The sequence below is a fragment of the Triticum urartu genome, chromosome 6A, assembly GCF_056163025.1.
Source record: "Triticum urartu cultivar PI428250 chromosome 6A, HENAU_Tu73, whole genome shotgun sequence".
In the NCBI taxonomy this organism is placed as follows: Eukaryota; Viridiplantae; Streptophyta; class Magnoliopsida; order Poales; family Poaceae; genus Triticum; species Triticum urartu.
The window spans coordinates 438,917,014-438,939,167 of record NC_141878.1 but is presented as its reverse complement, the minus strand read 5'-3'; the positions used below and the strand labels follow the sequence as shown (position 1 = coordinate 438,939,167).

Below are 22,154 nucleotides of genomic sequence, written 5' to 3'. Positions count from 1 at the left end.
TCCGCTTCACACAGAAGGCTAGCCCAGTCGTCGTCGGAGCCGGAGTCCCCACCGGAGGCAGCGCTCCTTCGGCCGCCAACCATCAGATGCGTTTGGAGGCACAACACAACAAATTTCCCTCACATCTCTTTGTTTTTTTTCTTGTTGCTCATGAACCTTGAACTTGTGGTTGATGGTATGCTTTATAATATAAAATGAAGGAAAACCCTTCTTCGTTAATCGGATGCGTTTGGAGGGGATCGAAAGTGGAGCGGACGGAGATGAGAGGGAAGTGGAGTTCGGGTTGACTGCGGTCTAGGGTTTTCCTGATGGGGATATTTGTGGGGCAGGCGTGGGGTAGGCTGGGCCAAGCCGACGTGACGAGCACGCCCGGGCGTCCCATATCCACCTCATATTTGGGCTAGATATAAGTGGTGTCGGACTGACGTTTAAGACCCGTTTGAGGCTCTCGGATGGGTTAATTTTTTGTGACCGGTCAGTCCGTCCGGATGTTTGAGACGGATTTAGAACGCCCGATTGTATATGCTCTAATGACATGTATCATCTCGCTGTTTGACGCCATGTCACCACTTCATTCGTCGTGACCAAGTGGTCAACTTGGTAAGCTATCAACAAAAATATTGCAATCACTTCATTCGTCGTGGCAGCAGAGTCATTTCGTGTTTCTCCACGGTGGTTCAGTTTATTATTTCTTGTGTCTGAAGGTGGAGGGGCCCCCGAGTATGTATTTTGTTGCACTAGGCCTATTTTTTGTGTCTGAAGTAAAAAAAGATCTGGTGCGGCTGGCCCATCGTTAAGTAGTTGCGGCTATCGATGGAGCGCCAGATTACGATCGCCATAACTCACGCATCGACTGTGGGGATCCAGGAACCTACGCATGCAGCACCATCACGCACGCAGCAGCGATTGCCTTCCCCCCCCCTCACGCCCAGATCATCATGGCAGATGAACCAGGAGAGCTCCCTCAAGGATCGGACGAGGCTCGGATCTAACGAACGCGGTGCGCGCCGGATCGGAGATCAGCGGCGGACCGGTGCTGTTGTTTGTAGTTTATAGAGGTGAGTATTGCCGGCCGGTCTACATCTAACACTGTTGGTATAATTAATCTTTCTGGTTCTGCAGTTTAATATTGATATTCATGTGGTGGTATAGATCTTAAAGGATCAAGCGAAGAACAAGGTTCTGGATGCTGGCGGTTGATTTATATATGAACTGAGCAATGACGGCACAATTGGGTAATTAACTCTTAATTTAGTCATTTGCACAAGCCGCTAGGTGGGAGTAACTTAATTTGCACTATCTCGCAACACTATAGATTTAATTTTTAAGGATATGAAGGTATTTAATTTGTGAAGATATGAAGGAATATTTTCTATATCACTCGTATGAATTTTCCTCATCTATCAAATTTCTCAGATACTCCTATTTGTAGTAATAGTCTTACCATATAGTCATTTTAAGAAGTCAAATTGTGAACCCAACTATGCATTTTGGATGCAAATTGTTTTAAGATTTTTCGTACAATAGTATACTCCTGCGGTGGTTGTATAGTTCAAGCATGACATTAAACAAGACATTGCAACACACATTGTTGTCTACTTTCTCCATAGCGCATTATTTCGATGCTTATGTTAAGGGCCTCCAGTTTTTATTTCGCCCCGGGCCTCCTGAAATGTCAGGACCGGCCCTGTCTGCTTGGATGATTTCAAGCAGGAGTGTGAGCAAATGAGCAACGCAGGCGCACGAGTGTGCGCGCGGCTCTCATGCCGTGGATGTGTGGATTATAAAAGGGAAGAGGCGTGTAAAGCGCCGAGGCACGAAAATGACCAAGTCACACGAAAATTCGTGGATCGGTTGCTGCGGTTGACGGACACCCTAACCGACAGCCTAATGACGGCCTGGATCGGAATTAACAACGGTTGCACAAGTTATCCACGATTGAAGCCTTCGATCGAGAACAACTACGGGAAGGCGTACTAAATGTGCCGTGCGTAACAGTTCACAAACTGCCCTGGTCGATCGGTCACCTGCTGGAGAGGCGAGTTAGGTCGCATTCATACTTAAAGTGCTGGTTGCAACGCATGATGGAGATGCGTATGCGTTGCATCAACTTTGGTGAGGAGTTCAATGTGAGGGTATGTGCAACTAACTCTTGGCTAATCAGCTTGCTTTTGCGATACGAAAGATCAATTCCGCCGTTTGTTTTCACGTGCTAATCAGTTTGTGATTTTATAATTCGAAGCACGAGAAATATACCGAGTGAAGCGAACGTGTGGCTGGTGTGTTCTGCACCCTACGATTCACAGCGGGAGCGCTGCTAATGCTGATGCGTCCATGCATTCACACAGACGCCACGCTCTAGCCGTCGTCGCGCACTGTTGAGTATTATGTTGAGTATTATGTTTAGTTAGAAAATACTACCTTCGTGCTGGTTTTTTTCAAAAAGAAGGAATACCTCCGGCCTTTGCACCTCTGGATGTACACGGCCATCTTCATTCTGATTTATTGATCCTCATTATATTGTGTGCTAAATTTTAATCATAAATTTAATTAACAAAATATTAATATATGTCATAAAAAATCATTCATGTATCATTGAAAACTATGTTCAAATATCAATCCAACGATTGCATCGACCCACGCTCCACCGTCCATCAAGGCATAGCGACATGGCTCGCGGTCCCCACCGTCGCTTTGAGGTCTTCCCATTGTCGCCCCGATCCACCAGCTGCCGCCGCGTCGCCCCTTCGGGCCATAGCGTCGTGGCCAGTGATCCACTCCGCCATCCCAGCGTGTCGACTTTACGTGGTATGAGCTGCGCCGCATGTCCACCCCCTTCGTCTTCGTTCAGTGCCAACTTGTCGCCAGCGTCGCCGTTATCTTTCCCGACCACTTCGTCTACTCCGACCACCGTTCGCGACATCTGCCCCTCGCCGCTTGGCACCAAAACCATCGTTGAGTTCTTCTCTGCTAGCCCCTCCGACTCCTTGACATGGCGTACAGTTCGTGCAGGTCCCTCGTCTACGCATGCTCGGTGCTGGCAACACCGACGCGTGCTTTCGTGCACGACATGTCCCCGGGCCTGGCAAGCCTGGAGCGGCGCTTCGTCAACTTCGTCTTCGTCTGTCTACGCATGTCTGGTGCTGACAACACCTATGCGTGCCTTCGTCCATGATGTGTCCTCGGGCTTAACAAACCCAGTGTGACGCGTCGTCAACAACGTCTTCTTCCCGACGCACTACTACTTCGACATCACTACGCCCATGACTAACTCGGCACCTCCTTACGTCCGCGGCTCCACGGCGACTTCCTCGACACCGGCTACCCGACTCGACATCGACCACGGCGTACTACACGCGACTACCTCGACCACGGCTACACCACCCACGCTCTCAGCTACCTCGACAAATGTCATAAAGGGCTACCGCCTTGCTTGAGCAGCCACGTCGGTTTCCACCACAGCCACGCCTTCGGCGATGCATCGACCGTTATAACTGTGGGGGGTGTCCGTCGGCTTGCCTTCGAATTCTTCTCCAGTCTCACCGTCTGTGTTGCTACCGTTGTGACCGCGGGGGATGTTGAGTATTATGTTTCGTTAGGAAATACAAGATAGACTAGGATTTGTTTTGACTTGTCTTGTACTCCAAATTGATCATTGTAGTCCTATATATATACACAAGGCTCAAGCAGTAAACATCAATCACACCAACGCTGGTCGCGCCTGGTAGCGGTTTTTTAATAAGAGAGAGAAAGGTCTTCAAGAAATTAATTTATGGTTTGCCTAAACTGAAAGAGTCTTGGACATTATACAGCGCAGCAGTTGGGCATACCGTGACACGGACATGTGCCGTCTAGTACACCGCGTGGCGCGTTTGTACATCCTGCCTTCTGCGAGGCCAGCCAGACCGGAACTTGTAGTATAGGGTACTCGACGACAGCTGGGTTTCTGAACGGCAAAGCGGTTGAAATTCAGCATATTTCTCGCTCACAAGTCGCAAAACCACATGCAGATCAGATCGCTTCGCGCACAAAAGTCTCCCTTCTCGCTGTTCGTCCGTGCCGAGTTAGCGCGAAAACAAATGCTCGCAACGTGATCTGGGAGCAGGCATTATGCCTGGCGCTAGTAGCAGCATTTGGGCTAGCTGTTGTTGCTTGGTGCGGCCTGAAACCCTCATTTTTCTACGGTTGGCCCCTGGACATGGCGCATGTGAGATTTGGGAGCTATCGATCACTTGTGTTCTTGGTCAGTTTAAGGAGCAGCTGCTAGCGTGCTGCATTATTGGAAATATTGTTGAATGCTCAAGGGGCCGGGCTGCCCGGATCCAGTCTCAACTTGTTTATTTGTACCCATAAGAAATGGTAGATCAAAACTCTGCTGTTAAACGTGGTTTAGCCGGCATCGGTATTGTGGCGGTGGCATATGTCATAGTTCTGGAGGACGTTTTCGCGAATCAAAATTTTCCAGTAGCTATATGGAGTATTATTTGACATCAAATCATTGAGTAATCTTAACTCAACATAATTGAGCAACAGCAAACTGGGCCTTACTTAGTAAGAAGTTCTAGTTTAGTTTCAAAGGTTTCTCGTTCTTCTAGGCAAACACCTAAGGGTGTTCTCCTGAATCGTAGTATTAAATTGTCAAATCTTCGAGGAATCACAACACTCAACGGAAAACAGGTTACACACTCACACAATCCAATTTTGCAATCGAACACAAATATATAGGGTACGTAGCATTTATGTGGTTTGCAGTCCATTTGCTTTTGTTCATCTAGCGCAGCTTCTCTTGGCTATTTGCTCGTGGTCTCTTTCTCCGAGTTGTTTCTTCCATCATCTCCTCAGGCCGAGCAGTCCAAGGAGTAGAAGTATGTAGTTCGTGTTGAAAACATGTCTCAACATCCTGATTTTACTGTCGTCCCATGGCGGGTATCTGAACATGAACTCGATTAGGAAGCTTCTCTTGAACACTGCCTTTTTGTTACTGAAAAGCTCAAAGCTGTATTTGCCATGGTACTGTCCGAACCCGCTTTGCCCAACGCCACCGAACGGGAGGCCTTCTACTGCGTACTGCAACAACATACTAGTCAAGATTAGGTCAATCTCAACAGTAAAAAGAATGAGAACACTTCAAAGATTTATGCTGCGAAAACGCGTGTAGTTTGGAGGAATGAGGTGGATAAGTTTGCATGCCTGCACAATTGCGTCGTTGAATGTGATACTTCCAGATGATGTTTCATCTATAATCCGGTGTTTTAGCTTCTCGTTTTTGGTGAAAGCATAGATTGCCAATGGTTTTGGCATTGATGTGACAAACTTAATAGTATCTTCGATCTTCTTTACCTGAAAGCCCACATGTACATACACCATCAACTTAGTATTCCCTTCGTTCACTTTTGTAAGACCTTTTAGACATTTAAGACATCATCTAAAACAGTTCAATTTCAGCTGTCCTAAACGACTTACAAAAGTGAACAGAGGGAGTATTATAATCTGTCACATAATATTTGTCCATTCGGCATACCGTGATGATAGGGAGCAGTGGGCCGAATATCTCCTCAGTCATGATGTCAGAATCGAGTGGAGGGTTTAACAGTATGGTGGGTTCAATTGTCCTGCGCCATAGGCATAGTGGCATGAGGCACCAATTTTATCCATTTATTTTGTACATGATATATCCATAAGAAGGATGTGGACAAATGGAGGTGAACTTACAAGGTCTTTTCGTTTACTGATCCCCCGTGCACCACTGAACATGCCACCCTATCATCATCCAAAAAGTTGCTTAACCTCCGGAAGTGCCTTGCGTTCAAGATCCTGGCCATGCACTCTGGTGTAGTGGTAAATCTCTTGACCGTTGATTTCAGTAGCTCAATCTTCAAAGAGACAAAAATTACTGCATGCTCAAGAAGCAGTCGGAAGATATATGTAGTGTATATGCCATGAGCTTGTATAGTATTGTAGTTAACTGGATATTAGAGTGGACCATACCAGAATAGGAGCAAATTTCTCCTCTACCAGGATGTAGTCAATGGCAACACATGCTTGGCCGGCACATACTGACCATTTCGCTCCCGCTATTCGATTCACTGCAATCTGTATAACCCGCACATGGGGTATATAGTTAGTTCGTCATTCATTGTGACTTGTTGCAATTAAAAACATGACAAATCCCTAAGAATTACCTGCCTATCTCTCTTACTATCGAGCTGATCAACAATGCACGGACATTTCGACCCAAGTTCAAGCGCAACAGGGGTCAAGTGCTTTGCTGCTTTCGTCAAAATAAGACGCCCTACATTGGCGCTTCCTGAATAACACAAAGATCATATACATACACGTAAGAACAATAATTTGGTGGGATCTTGTCTATAATGACTGCTTTTGTGAAGAAGCAAGGTGAATTTTCAAGTTTGTTGTTACCGGTGAAAAGAACTTTGTCCCATCTGTGTTCCATGAGTTGTTCTCCAACTTCCGGTCCACCTAAGATGACCTTCACAGCCTTAGGATCGAGGTACCTTGGTATATTGGCAGCAAGGAATGCGGCGGTGGACGGAGCAAGCTCGGAGGGCTTTACAACCACAACATTGCCAGCTGCTAGTGCGCCAGAGATTGGCTCCAAAGCCAAACCTGCATTACAACACAACAACATACTCACATTATGTAACTATCCCTTTGCTCAAAATGGAGACAAGGTAAGGACTAATTGTGCAAAGCATGTACCCAAGAGTGTGACATACACGCTTCAAGTTTCAACCATGATCGTTAACATCACATGAATATAGTTAGATTCTCCATGAGTAAACATCAATGCGGTGTTATATTTCGGGCAGATTCTTGATGACATGGACTTGAATTCCGCATACATTCCAACGGAGAAACTATTTTGCTTCCCACAACTATTGTTAGTAAAAATAATCGACATCTCTTTGATTTAATGAATACCGGGAACACATCACCACTTAAAGCATTCATAAAAACAATGAAAGGAAAAAAAATGCATGTTGTCGTGACTACTCAAGTCATATATGACTGGATTTATGCCCAATTGAGTTTGATTACACCATGGAAAAATGGATCATTTCCAAAAAAAATGTGTGGAAGGAGTATTTCCTTTGTGATAAGGACATCGACACTACGGTTACACCCACTTTCCTATAACTATGCTTGCTAGAGTACCTAAATACAAAAACCACATAAGAGAAATTGCACACCACAACTCATGTACCAAGTACTTCCGTTTCTAGGAATTATTCATATTTTTCATGAATTGGTGTTATGACAACATGTATGCCATATCCTTATGTTTGGCACTATCGTACATTCCTTAGGAGTACTAATGGCTTACTAAAGAGTTTCATAATCTCCAGGATCCCGCCAACCGCGAAGACGCACCGTCGGCTGTGGATACAAGCTTGCAGCATGAGCCGTGTCAGGCAGGAGAACAACGGGAACCCGGCGGTGAAGAACCCGTCCCTGGTTGTGCAGATGCAGGTGCGTGGTGTCAGCGGGCCCATTAACCCATAACCCCCCGCGTCGCCCCCGCTCGGGCGACTCGGGCGGGACGCAACCCTAGCCGCCGGGGCTCCCCGTCCTTCTTCCCCTTCCTCCGCCGCCGCCGGCCTATGGCCCGGGGGCTGACGGCAGTGGCGGGGGCCTTCCCTCTCTCCGGCGCCATGGGGGCGGTGCGGAGCCCTGCGGTGTGTGGAGGCACGGCCGATCTGGCCTTGGTGGCGCGGCGAGCCTGCCTTCCGGCGGCGGCGCGGTGGCCGCCTCGGCCTAGGGCGGATGGTGGCGGGTGCGGCGGCTGGCCCTACTTCGGGCAGCGGCGGCGGCCGGGTCGGCGGCAATGGACCATCCAACCTCGGTTCGGCAGTGGCGGCATGAAGGGCCTGGTAGTTGGGTCAGCGCCATGTGTGGTTTGCCCTCCGGACAAATCTGATCTGGCCGGTGCGATCTGCTCAATGTGCGGCGGCTCAGATCGGCGGCGACCCGTGCACACGATGCTTGATGGAGGTTCCTTGAGCGGATCCGGGTGAAAACCTAGTTCTCGGCTTGATGCCAAGACCGGCGTTGGCGGCACTCTTTTGTGTCATTACCTTCTTGAAGGCATCGCCGTGGAGAAGCTTCAGACTTCTATCCGCTACCTCCGGGGGAAACCCTAAATCAGTAGATCAGATGACGGCGGCGCGTTGGTGTCGTTTCCTCCTTGGGGGCGACATTCTTGGAGGCGTACATGGGTTCGAGGGACCAGTGGGCAGCTTGGTGGAGCGGTGCTTCATCCTGCACATTGATGACGGCGGATCTCGGCGGCGTGGTGCAGTGGAGACTTGGCGCCCGATGCGCGGTGCTGGACTCGCGCAGGAGGGGGTTGCTGTCTGGCGTCATGGTGGCGTCGATGGCAGAGTGGCCTGACAAGGTAGAAGCCTCAATATCTGCTCTGAAGACGGACCGGTGGAAGATGGCGGCGACGACACATGTGAGTGTGTCTGACCAGTTCATGCCCCAGACCCAGTATGTGGCTCGGTTGGGGCTTCTGGCTTTTGATGATAGGCTTAGGTGAGTGGACTGGGTATTTGGCCCAGCTAGCGCCCCTTCATCATATGGATAGGAATAGTGGCATATGATGCCAAGATGGCGGATTCAGGCATATTGTTGTAATACTTTGTAAGGTCCTCGAGAATAATCAATAAAGTGGCCGCATGCATCTCCCGGATGCAGAGGCCGGGGGTCATCTTCCTTTTCTTAAAAAAAAATAACTTTTCGTTGTATTTGAGTAGTTCCATTGCCATATTAATGTAAGTTTTAATTTCTCTAGAAAAATGCGACTTTCAGGTTAGATGCAATGTTGTGTTAAAAAATGGTTAAATGCAATGCATGGTGTGAGGTCTGGACTGAGGATCAATAGACATCTTGAGTAGTAGTCAGGTTGTGAAATAAATTACCATGATGGCTCTAGTTAAAGAGGAAACCACAAAATACATTGTAACGCATGTTTACATTTTTCATACACATTGTACAATTTTCATATACATCAAGAGCATTTTGTTATACACTTTAAACATTTTTAAATATATGTTGATGCCTATTTTTTCATACATTTTCGGTACACATAAAACATTTTTATAGATGTTTAACATTTTTCCAAATATCTTTTTTTGAAAAAATCAATTCCTTGTTAAACATTTTTCACATATATGTTGAACTATTTTTCAAATGATACAAAACATTTTTTAAACTATGTGAACATTTCTCACATTGTATAAATTTGTTTAAATGGCTGAAAAATATTTTTGAAAAGCGTGAATATTTTTCAAAATGTATCATACAATATTTTGAATGGCAAAAAACATTTTTCCTGAATTACACGAACAATTATTTTACAGTATACAATTTTGTCTAAAAATATCACATACATTATTTTAGAGACATGAACATTCTTTAAATGCCACTAACATTTATTTTATTGCTATCAATATTTTTGAGATTTACGCTAACAAAAAATTACACTGTGTTAACATTTTTTCAGATTCACAGTGAACATTTCTATAAAGTTTAAGTACATTAAGAGTTTTGAAATATATGTATTTTTTTCCAAAGTAGAAAAAAATAGAAAGCAAAAAAACTCAATGAAGAAAGCACACAGAAACTACGTGTACGTACATGATTATGGACTGGCCCATATAGAGCGTCCTTGAGGAGAGACTAGCTTATGTCTTGCTGCGGACGAGACACAACCGTGCCCTGCTATGATGATCCTCCATTTCTTAGAGGGGGGCGCAGCCTATCCAACTATGCACCGACATGCTACACGGTACTTCAACTTTATTTCTTTTATTGGTCTATATATATACATATAGTAGTAATCCAATGGTATTTTTTATTTGCACCAGTATAGCCTAAATTGAAATGAACATAAATGAGATTCGTACTCAGTCAGAGAATGCTACCCATGTTGATGTAGCTACTTAGATGTGTATTGCAGTAAAGTCCCCAACTTTGGGTTTAACGACTAATATCCGTAGTGCACTTCCCCGCAAAAAATAAATATAGTCATGGTGCACACGTCGCAATTAGGAAACGAGAAAGAAAAGACAGCGCTTGTGTGGCTAGAGCAAAGAAGTCGGCGTCACCTAGTGGCAAATTCCAGCAGGAGAAGACGAGCACGACGCCGAGCGGCTCGGGCACCACCAGCGCGGTCGCCGGGAAAGAAACCAGCGGCGCCTGGGTCTACAATCAAAACAACAAGTCATGGCCTCTACAATCAAAACCAGCAGCCTGCTTACTTACTGATCAGGTTTTTCAGCGGCACCATGTGACACATGTGATAAGTAATCCAAACTTTTTTTAAAAAAATCAGCGGCTGTGGCGGGAGCTTGCCTTCTCGGGGGCCGCCCATCCCTCGAGGTTTCTTAGCGTGTGATTGACGGACTTGACAAGAGCCCCGATCTGAAGACGGTGAAAGACAGAGGAAATTTACCAAATGGACGCAAGACAACCAACTTCACACAGACGCACTGAAACTGAAACTGAAACTCATGGCCAGCATGCCATGGATACAGACAGATTGCACCTGTACGGCTGTACGTACCTCGTCCCTGTAGGATTCGGCGCGGTGCTTGCCGAGGTCGTCGTGGAGCGCGTCGAAGATGTCCTCCTCCTTCTCCTCCAGGAGCCGGAGGAGCCCCTTGAGCTGCGCCCGCCTCCAGGCGAGGTCCTTGGTCCGGCCGCTCTCGTACGCCTCCTGCAGGCCGTTCAGCAGGCCGCCGAAGCCATGCTGGGGATTCTCGTGCAGGCTTCCCATGGAGACGAGAGGCGGGTGAGGTATATGGCTCACGAAGTGCACGCTCGCCGGTTGATGGCCGCGGTGTCGAGATGCTCTTAGGTTGTGGAATGAAGCGCGCCCCGGACGTTGTGTTAAATAGCGTGGAGTAAGCCCCAACTAAATAGAAAACGAAAAATGCCTGTACGCCTGACCGTGTGGTTGAAATGTGGCGGGCCGTTCATCAATGCGGTGGTTTATTGTCACCGTAGGCACAGTTGGATTTGCGGGGGCTGTGCGTGACAAGGTGGCCGTTAGCTTGCCTGTCCAAATTAGACATAACGTGTGCATTACTGCTGTACTAAATTGTTGTGGTGATCGTTGGTTTACTGACGTCCACCGTAGTCTGTAGCACAACTTCAATATGGTTGAAGCTCCTTTGCCCCAACCTCCACCATTGGCATGCCTCAGTTGTCAAGAGGGCCAAAGGTAAGCCTCACTCGCATTTTCTCCTTGCATGCATTTCTTCCTGCAAATCGTGATCTCACGGGGGCTCCTTCCTTTGGCCATTTCCAGCGCTAAGTTCGTATGGCATTATGGCTGCAGTGTATGGTGTTTGGCTTGGCTAGCCGCTTTTGTCTAATTTAGTCAGTCAACTTTGATCAATCTTTTTTTTCTCGGTCGAACTATTGCAATTTAATTCTACTTTTGATCCAATCACGAACGAAAGTTGGACAGTCAACTTTCAATACAGTTTTTTTTTTCTTCCACAACCTCAGGCTAAGCACGATGACCGCTTGATGACCTAGTGGTGGATTCTACAACTAGTGGCGGAGCGTCGAGCAAAATCAAGGGCGGGCCAAACGGGATCACAAACAAGATATAGCCACGGAGATTAGCGGGAATCGAAAGAGACATTCCGAGACCACTGAACGACCACTGTCGACGTTCAAACTTATCGGACAGCCTATTGGGAGGTTTGTGCTAGCCCCGCGTCGTCCCCGTCTCAGGCGACTCGGGCGGCTCTTCAAACCCTAGCCGCCAGGGTCACCACCACCTCCCTCCCTTCCTTCCGCCGCCGTCGGAGGACGCCGCTGGGCTAAGCCCGGGGGCCGACGGCGGTGGCGGAGGCTCTCTTCCCTGGATCGCGTTGGAGGGGGTGGGGCGGGACCTCCACGCGCGTGACGGCGGCGCGGTTGCTTGGTGGCGAGCCGGCGGCGGCAGCGTGAAGAGGGCGCCGTGGAGGTCCGGGCTGGCCAGATCAGGATCCTGGGGCGGCGGCCCTAGACGGCGGCGGCGGGTGAAGCTCGGGCTTCCCGCGGCGGCATGCATGGCGTGGTGCAGTCCATATCCACGGCGGATCTGCGTCGGTGATCTCGTGGTTTTGTCACGGATTGGTTCCAATCAGAGAAGGTGATGAGCGTGCGGGATCCATCTCGGCGGCTCTCGCGGTTTGGCGAGGTGGGGTGGGAGTCCTCCTCCCAGGCTCCAGTGGTGGCACATTCAGGCAGTGGCCGGTGTGCCAGGGCTCCTACGGTGGCACTGCTGTTGCGGGTGGTCGCCGGATCTAGGCGGCTAGATCTGGGGCTTTGAAGGCGGTCGAGACAGTGCACAGGTTGTCGGGTGCATTTCTTGGGACGGATCCGAGTGAAAACTTGGTCTTCCATCGTTGGCCGGAGCCGGTGATGACGATGCCCTTATCATCGTTTCCTTCATGAAGGCATCATCGAGGTACAAAATCTCAAACCCACCCAATACCTCCGGGGGAAACCCTATATCAGTTGATCGGATGACGGCGGCATTCATGTGTCGTTACTCTCTTGGGGGCGGCATTCTTGAGATGCACTCGGGCTCGAGGGACCAGCGGATGGCTTCCTCGGTGGAGCGGTGTTTCTTTCTACATATTCATGGCCGCGGCTCTTGGCGGCATGGAGCAGCGGAAGCTTGGCGTCAGATGTGTGGTGATGGACGCTGCCTGGCGTCATGGTGGCGTCGGCGGCAGCTAGACCGGGCAAGGTAGATGCAGCAGTACAGCTCTGAAGATGGATTGGTGGCAGGTGGCTGCGGTGGCCTCATACTCGGCAGGCGTCCTGGTTGAGGAGCACACCGGACTGGTGGGTGTCCATACCCGGCAGGTGTCTTGGTTGGGACCTCAGGTCTTAGATGTTAGGTTTGGCTGCGATGTCTGTTTGGTATTAGGCCTAAACTATCAGCGCCCCTTCATCAACTGGATAGGAGTAGTGACAGATGTTGCTTAGATGGTGGCTTTGATCTTAATGTTGTATGACTTTATACGGTCTTGTGTTAATAATTAATAAAATGGATGTATGCATCGTCCAGATACAGAGGCCGGGGTAATTCCTTTTTTTCTAAAAAAAGTCAAACGACCACTATCACTGTCGAAACGAGCCGCTCTCACCGATTCCCTACCTGAGCCAGCTCGACCTTATAAATGACAAACTATAAGTCTTTGTACACGTGCCTTTAAGGATCAACGTCATGAAGCAACAGTCGTCGTCGTTGAATCCTTGCATATATCTGAAGCACCTAGCATCAAATCTCGTTACATGACGAGAATTTCAAACCTGACCGCCCTATAGAGACGATAGGAATTTGCGCCGGAAGGTGGCTTGACAAAATAGGACGAGATGACAAGGACATGACTTTCGAGTTCCTACGCCCCTCACGTGTACGAGAGAGTAGCTCGTTCTAGCGTTGCTCTTACTTAGTTACCGTGCCCATTCCGTTGGTGGCCTTTTAAAGCTGCAACATGGCTAGGACGAGCAACAATTTATCACCTGCAACGCGCGAAAGCCCGACGGAGCAATGTATCTTCTCGTTCTGATGGTTCTGTGCCATGTACATACGACAATAATCTTGGACAGAAGAATACGACGACATGCAAGGTTGTTCCTTCACGCATGCACATCCATAAGCAGACCATAATCGTGGTTCAAATGAACTCAACCCAACGCTAATGTGTCGGTTCTAGCATGGGCCGTATTACATCGCAGACACGTCGTACTAGCATCGATTGACCGTTTTCCATCCATCTGCCATGCATTAAACCAACTGTTATGATGTTGCGCTACTTAATTTGGATGGTACGAGTAATTGCTAGCCACTCGTTCAAAAATTTAGATGTTAGTTGTTACGTATTTTTGTTTGTTGCGATGAGATGTGTAGGTTGCTTCCTTTTTTCATGAAAAACATGCAAGTTCTTTTCAATGTCGGCATGCCCTGTCCCTAACACTTATTCAGTGCTGAGATCGAAGTATGCAACGAGGACTTCTAAAGACTAGTAAACATGTACGTCAATGCACGTCTTGACTAATATAAATGACTTAAAATATTGTGTGATCTTAAACCAATTTTCATCGGTAGATTATGCAATAGTATTGAAATTCGGCTTATCACATAAACAGAAGTATCTATACTCATTTCATAATGCAATGAACTTGTGTTACAAAAAAAAGGAAAGACCTTTACCCTAAAAAGATAATCCAGAAGACTTGTTGAATAATCTCAAAATCAAGACAAACAAATGAATGAATAGATCCTCTAATTTAGGCTTAGGTAATTTAGGCTCATACTGATTCTTAAATCGTTTGACAGCAACATGAATTGTTGGCACAGAACACATTATATGAAATTGATGCTAAAAGGGGTGCTTATTTTTTTTAATAAATAAAACTAAATGCTACATAAGTTGTTATGCACTGATGATAAACTACGTGCATGAGGCTATTATTTAATTATAAGCATAAACCGGGCTTTTGAAACTTCAGAAGAAACATGAATCATGGGTTCAGGTGTCCATCCAAATAAAATTCTTAGCATTAAGAGTATTGCAGTTAGCAAGAGCACAACAAATACCATTGGTTGTGATAACAGTGAGTTTCTTTACTCATTTTCCATTCAAAGTTCCGCATCCTTCATAGAATGCCGCTCTCTTTAAGCGGGCACAAATTTGATGATGCTCTGCTAAAGGAGTCTATGGAAAGCAAGAGCTAGATTAGCATATATATGACATATGAATTGAAGAGCGTAAAACAGAAAATCTCATCTAAGTCGATTATAAATCCTATCACTACTTTTAGTGAATTCTCTAAGCACTAATTGAAGGTCAATTCCATTTTATCTAAAATATGTAAATTTGCTAAGCTGGATACTATATAGAAATATTGTAGGACAAACTTTGATGCTCCTAAAATCGTTTATGACCAACCATAGTGACCCTGAAATATGGGGTTCAGAGCTGTCCAGACCTACCGCAATGATGTAAACATTTGGAAATATAATTGCCATTTATTAAAAAAGTACCATTTCTTCTTTATGGAGTGGACACACATAGTAGTTCAAAGTTCATACTTCAGAACCTTCAAACTTGACTGATATAATGTAACTGGAAATCAACAAGCTTATCAAACAACTAACGATTGGTAGGATAACATCCAGAGAAACATATATTGACTTAATCTCATAGAAATTCAGAGAAGCATGTACTTAATTAAGCCTCACGGGAAAGGATGCCGCTTGGTGGCGAAGGCCTCAAAGTGGCGGCGACAGCGGCGAGTGAATTATGATTATGAGTAGAATAAATCAACATAAACCATATGGTAGGAACTTATGGAGCAAATGAGTAATGGGATAGAATGAACGTGGAAATCTCTATGATAACAAGTTCACCCAATGCGGCATGTATCTGTTTCAAGAATTTTTGCTTGTGTCTCCCTGCCCGTCTCCCTCCCGCGAGATCCAATCTCCCTCCCGGGTCGCTCCTCCCCCGAGCGGCTCCGGAGGCACTCCGCCCTAGAACTTTCCCCTCCCCTATCTTGGCTCCTCCGGCCACCGCTACTGCCGGCACTGGCGGCGCCCAACCCATCGAAGACAGAGGGCTGGAGAGGCGCCGCGATCAGCGCTCCATGGGCGGAGGTGGGGCGCTTGCTGGTGGTGCAGGGCGGCGCGACAGTTATGGCCATGGCCTGAGGTCTTCCGGCAGAGTGGCGTCGTGGAGGTGCTGGTGTGTCATCGGCGGACGTGGTGCTCCAATCTGATCTGGGTCTCATGGCCTGATCTTGGCCTCCCGGCCGATCGAGGCCAATGCAGACGCGCGGGGCTGCCTCTTCTCGACGGCCAGTCCGGCAGGGAGTTGACCGGCGGCGTGGGGGCTTGCTGGTCTTGCATCTACAGGCGGTTTGGACTTGCTGATATTCAAGCGCCAAGTCGTTGATCTGCTTCATGTCGGCCTCCCCAGTCTAGACGTCGACGAGTTCCGGCCTTCCCCTCGGAGCATGGCGCCACTGGATATCTAGATTGGATTTTCCGGTCGTGCGCGCCCTTATCTTCGCCAATGAGGCTTCATGAGGGCGTGGCACGAAGCTTCGCATTCTTTTGGTGCCATAGGACATGTCTAAATACAGATTTCTATGGTATTGATAGAGGTGGAGAAAGTCACGGCGGCTGCGTCAGAGGTTTGAAATGGCGGAGAGGTGTTTTGGTTGCGATGAAGACCGATGGCACATGTTCTTCCTGTGTAGGTGTTTGGTGACTTGCAGCTGCAACCTTGGCAAGAGGGGTGGCAACACTGGTGGACTACATTTTTGATGGTGCTCCTCGAGTGTCGAGGCTTGATTTTCAGGGTGAAAACTCAAGGTCTGACCTTAACATAGGGTGACACAGAACTAGCTTCAATTCATCAATATAATGTAGGCATGTATTCCGAATATAGTCATACATGCTTATGGAAAAGAACTTGCATGACATCTTTTGTCCTATTGGAAACTAAGGGATATTAAGGCCTCCTTTTAATAGAGTACCAGACCAAAGCATTAGCACTTAGTGAATACATGAACTCCTCAAACTACGGTCATCACCGGGAAGTGTCCTGACTTTTGTCACTCCGGGGTTGCCGGATCATAACACGTAGTAGGTGACTATAACTTGCAATATCGGACCAAGAACATAAATATATTCATGAAAACATAATAGGTTCAGATCAGAAATAATGGCACTCGGGCCCTAGTGACAAGCATTAGGCATAGCAAAGTCATAGCAACTTCAATCTTAGAACATAGTGGATACTAGGGATCAAACCCTAACAAAACTAACTCGATTACATGGTAAATCTCATCCAATCCATCACGGTCCAGCAAGCCTACGATGGGATTACTCACGCACGGCGGTGAGCATCATGAAATTGGTGATGGAGGATGGTTGATGATGACAATGGCAACAGATTCCCCTCTCCGGAGCCCTGAACGGACTCCAGATCTGCCCTCCCGAGGAAGATCAGGGCTTGGCGGCGGCTTCGTATCGTAAAACGCAATGAATCCTTCTCTCTGATTTTTTTCTCCCCGAACGTGAATATATGGAGTTGGAGTTGAGGTCGATGGAGGTCCAGGGGCCCCACAAGGTTAGAGGGCCCACCCCACGCCCCCACCCTCATGGCCAGGGTGTGGGCCCCCTTCGGTTGATTCTTTCACCAATATTTTTTATTAATTCCAAAAATCATCTCCGTGAAGGTTCAGGTCATTCCGAGAACTTCTATTTCTGCACAAAAATAACGCCATGGCAATTCTTTTGAAAACAGCGTCAGTCCGGGTTTGTTCCATTCAAATCATGCAAGTTAGAGTCCAAAACAAGGGCAAAAAAGTTTGGAAAAGTAGATACGATGGAGACGTATCAGTGACTAGTAGTGTTGATTGCATCTTGTAGTTGATTACTATATGGTTTATTTGGTGGAAGATTATATGTTCAGATCCAATATTCTATTTAATGACCCTCTGATCTTGAGCATGATTATCATTTGGGAGTAGTTACTTTTGTTCTTGAGGTCACGGGAGAAATCGTTACAAGTAATCTTGTGAATTTTATAAGTGTTGGATATTTTGATGGTATGTATATTGTGATTCCCTTAGTGGTGTCATGTGAACGTTGACTACATGACACTTCACCATATTTGGGTCTAAGGGAATGCATTGTGGAGTAGTTATTAGATGATGGGTTGCGAGAGTGACAGAAGCTTAAACCCTAGTTTATGCGCTATTCCGTAAGGGACTGATTTGGATCCAATAGTTTAATGCTATCGTTAGAATTTATTCTTAATACTTTTCTTGTAGTTGCGGATGCTTGCGAGGGGGTTAATCATAAGTAGGAGGTTTGCTCAAGTATGAACAGCACCTAAGCACCGGTCCACCCACATATCAAATTATCAAAGTAGCGAAAACAAATCAAACCAACATGATGAAAGTGACTAGATGAAATTCCCGTGTATCCTCAAGAACGTTTTGCTTAACATAAGAGACCATTTTGGCCTGTCCTTTGTCTCAAAAGGATTGGGCTACCTTGCTGCACCTTTTGTTACTACTATCGTTACTTGCTCGTTACAAATTATCTTGCTATCAAACTACTTCTTACTTATAATTTCAGTGCTTGCAGAGAATACCTTGCTGAAAACCACTTGTCATTTCCTTCTTCTCCTCGTTGGGTTCGGCACTCTTACTTATCGAAAGGACTATGATTGATCCCCTATACTTGTGGGTCATCATCTTCGCGTGTAAATATATGCCTAATATTATCTTCCTTCCATGCGTGGGTCTCCGGGTCGATGAGGTCAGCTACCCAACGGATTCGGGAGCTTGTCGGATTTGTGCTTATTTTCATGTTTCCCCTCGGGAGTTGGGATCCAATTGTCTCTCCAAATACGGACACTATTGCTATCGTAGATGCGCTAGATACATCCTTTTTTAAGGAGTTCCAAACCATGCATGATGCCCTGCCAACCCGGCGACGCATTGTGAATAAACGTTGTGTCTAGCAGATCAACCCCATGGTAGTATTTCGCCTTGAGTACTCTCGCGCACAAGCCGTCGGGATGTGCAATAAGTCGCCAAGCTTGCCTAGCAAGGAGATCCTGGTTAAAAACTCTAAGGTCTTTGAATCCCATACCTCATTGGCTTTTTTGGTTTGTAAGTTTCTCCCAGCTCGACCAGTGAATATGTCGGTGATCTTTATCATCTCCCCACCAAAAGTCTCTGGTCATGTGCATAAGCTCCTTCACAGAGGGTTGCTGAGAACTTGAAAATGCTCATTGCAAAGGTGGGTATCGCTTGAACCACTGATTTAATTAGTGTCTCCTTGGATCCACTAGAAGAATATTGTTCAGTCCAATCATTCATTCTTTTCCTCACTTTATCTTTTGTTGCTTGAATTTCCCTTTTACCATATGTCCTTCTGGAACAGGCAAACCCAGGTATTTCTCCTCAAAGCTCACTGTCTCTACCTTCAGGATATTTATTACTTCATGTCCACCTTCTTGTGAACATTTGTTTCCAAGGAGCAGGGAGCATTTAGATGGACTTATTAGCTCTGTCCAGTGGCTCTCTCATAATTGTTCAGAATGTTCTTCACCTTATTGGCTTGATCATTGTTTTCTTTAAAAAATAACAGGTTGTCATTCGCGAATAAAGGTGTGAAATACCAGGGCTTTGTCAACAATTTTTCAGCTCATGTATTTCACCAGCTTCCACCTTACTATGTATTAGACGTGAGAGCCCACCAGCAACAAAGAGAAAAATATAAGGGGAAAGTGGATCTCCTTGTTTCAAATAACATGTAGGAGTGAAGCTCTGCAACAGGTTCCCGTTGAAGCGAACGGAATATTTCACTATTTTGACACAAGTCATGATCCATTGTATCCATTTATCAGCAAAACCCAATCCTCTTGTCGCCCCTTTGAGGTATTTCCAGTCAACTCTGTCATAGGCCTTTACGAGGTCTAATTTGTATGCACAATATTTTCCTTTTGCGTCAGAACTTTTTTGGATGCTATGGATACATTCAAATGCAATCAGAGCGTTATCCGTAATCATTCGCCCTGGGATGAAGGTACTTTGCGTTGGGGCTATGAAATCATGGAGCAGAGGTCTCAATCTATTATCCAAACATTTTGAAACAATTTTGTACACTAAATTGCATAGGCTGATAGATCTATAGTCTTTTAGGGAGCTCGGGTTTTCCTTCTTCGACATTAACACTATAATTGTATTATTAAATCCTTCTGGCATGACGCCCGTACTAAAGAACTCTTTTACTGCCTTGACGACCTCATTTTTCAGAGTACCCCAATGCCTTTGATAAAACCTAGCAGGGAACCCATCCGCACCTGGAGCCTTCGCAGGACCTATTTGGAACAGTGCATTACTGATCTCCTCATCGGAAAATTCAGTACACAACATTTCATTTACCATTTATGTGATTAACGACTCGATTTTATCTAAAATAATTTCAGGTTGTACTCCCTAATTGTCTGTGTATAAATTCTGAAAAAGGATGTAGCAAGCGCCTCCATCTCCTGAATGTTATCCGTCATTGTAGCATCATCCTTCTCAAGTTGACTAATTTTATTTTTATTTTTCCTCCAGGACGCCTTGCGCTAAAAAAGTCTGTATTTCTATCACCATCACGAAGATAATCCATCCTTGATCTTTGTTTCTAGAATAGCTCTTCCTTCTCTATCAGACTATCTAGCTCCTTTTCTAGCCTTTTTATATATTATCTAGTGATTCACCTTCCCGGCGACATGGATGACCTTCATCCACGCGATATGGATGGTCTTCCATTTGAGGGATCGTTCGAGGGAGGCTTGTGGGATCGTCATCAATGGTTCGAGGGACTCCAAATACAATCTACACCGACTCGTCTACTTCCGCTGCACTCCGATGTCAGTAGCAATTGTTGGTCCAAACACTATATGCATCTTCATATTGTTTCTGGCTGTTCGTAGGGCATTTTTTTGTTTTCTACTAAGTTTCTCAACACATTGTACTCAGTACGCCCCATTTAGCCAATACAATAAGACCAGTAGTAGGGTTCTGATACGTCTCCAACGTATCTATAATTCTTTATTGTTCCATGCTATTATATTATCAATCTTGGATGTTTTATATGCATTATTATACTATTTTATATCATTTTTTGGAACTAACCTAATAACCTAGTGCCAATTGTCAGTTGCTGTTTTTTTCTTGTTTTTGCCTTTACAGAAAATCAATACCAAACGGACTCCAAATGGAACGAAACTTTTTGACGATTTTTTTGGACCACAAGACACCCTAGAAACTTCGGGAGGAGGCCAGAGGGGCCACGAGATGGCCATAAGCTCGTAGAGTGCACCCCCGGGCTTGTGGGCCCCTCGTAGCCCCTCTAACCCTAATTTTTCATCTATAAATACCCAAATAGTCCCCATAGACCAGAGGGGACACCAAAAAAACTTTTCCGCCACCGCAAGTTTCTGTTCTCGCGAGATCCCATCTGGAGGCCTTTTTTCAGTGCTATGCCGAAGGGGGATTCGACCACGGAGGGCCTCTACATCAACCTTGCTGCCCTTCCAATGATGTGTGAGTAGTTTACTACAGACCTACGGGTCCATAGCTACTAGCCATATGGCTTCTTCTCTCTCTCTTTGATCTTCAATACAATCTTCTCCTCAATGTTTTTGGAGATCTATTAGATGTAAGCTTCTTTTGTGGTGCGTTTGTTGAGATCCGATGAATTGTGGGTTTATGATCAGATTATTTATGAATATTATTTGAGTCTTCTCTGAACTCTTTTATGCATGATTAAGATAGCTTTGTATTTCTCTCCGATCTATTGATTTGGTTTGGCCAACTAGATTGATTTTTCTTACAATGGGAGAGGTGCTTTATAATGGGTTCAATCTTGCGGTGCTTATTCCCAGTGACATCTAGGAACATGACATGTATTTGTATTGTTGCCATTAAGGATTAAAAGATGGGTTTTGTTCATATTGATTGGATCTATCCCTCTACATCATGTCATCTTGCTTAAGGCGTTATTCCGTTCTTGTTAACTTAATACACTAGATGCATGCTGGATAGCAGTCGATATGGAGTAATAGTAGTAGACGCAGGCAGGAATCGGTCTACTTGTCACAGACGTGATGCCTATATTCATGATCATTGCCTTAGATATCGTCATAACTATGCACTTTTCTATCAATTGCTCAACAGTAATTTGTTTACCCACCGTATGCTTTCTTTCAAGAGAGAACCCTCTAGTGAAAACTATGGCCATTGGGTTTATTTTTATCATATTATTTTCAGATCTATAAGATCAAAAACACAAAAATACCTTGCTACAATTTATTTAGCTTTATCTTATTTTACACTTTTACTTATCTTTCATATCTATCACCATAGATCTTATCCTTGCAAGTAACTATGAAGGGATTGGCAACCCCTTTATCGCGTTGGGTGCAAGTATTTGTTTGTTTATGTAGGTGCAACCATTGGTGACTTGTGTGTTCCTCCATTGGATTGATACCTTGGTTCTCAACTGAGGGAAATACTTATCTCTACTTTGTTGCATCACC

The 22,154-nt window shown here is 45.8% G+C and overlaps 1 protein-coding gene and 1 long non-coding RNA gene across 2 annotated transcripts; one reads left to right on the top strand and one right to left on the bottom strand.

Annotated features, from left to right (window-relative positions):
- Nucleotides 1-723: 723 nt before the first annotated feature.
- LOC147965590 (uncharacterized) lies at nucleotides 724-1,476 on the top strand. Its single transcript, XR_015608446.1, has 2 exons — nucleotides 724-1,058; nucleotides 1,153-1,476. It is a non-coding gene; the product is annotated as an uncharacterized LOC147965590 (long non-coding RNA).
- Nucleotides 1,477-4,473: 2,997 nt separating this feature from the next.
- Nucleotides 4,474-10,924, bottom strand: LOC125513907 (aldehyde dehydrogenase family 3 member F1). Its single transcript, XM_048679118.2, has 10 exons — nucleotides 10,589-10,924; nucleotides 10,378-10,446; nucleotides 10,131-10,227; nucleotides 6,421-6,627; nucleotides 6,183-6,307; nucleotides 5,989-6,093; nucleotides 5,713-5,873; nucleotides 5,522-5,612; nucleotides 5,191-5,340; nucleotides 4,474-5,067 (listed from the first exon to the last, which is right to left on the bottom strand). Exons 1-10 carry the CDS (start codon nucleotides 10,799-10,801, stop codon nucleotides 4,831-4,833), a joined length of 1,455 nt encoding a protein of 484 aa, XP_048535075.1. The 5' UTR covers nucleotides 10,802-10,924; the 3' UTR covers nucleotides 4,474-4,830.
- Between the last annotated feature and the right edge of the window lie 11,230 nt (nucleotides 10,925-22,154).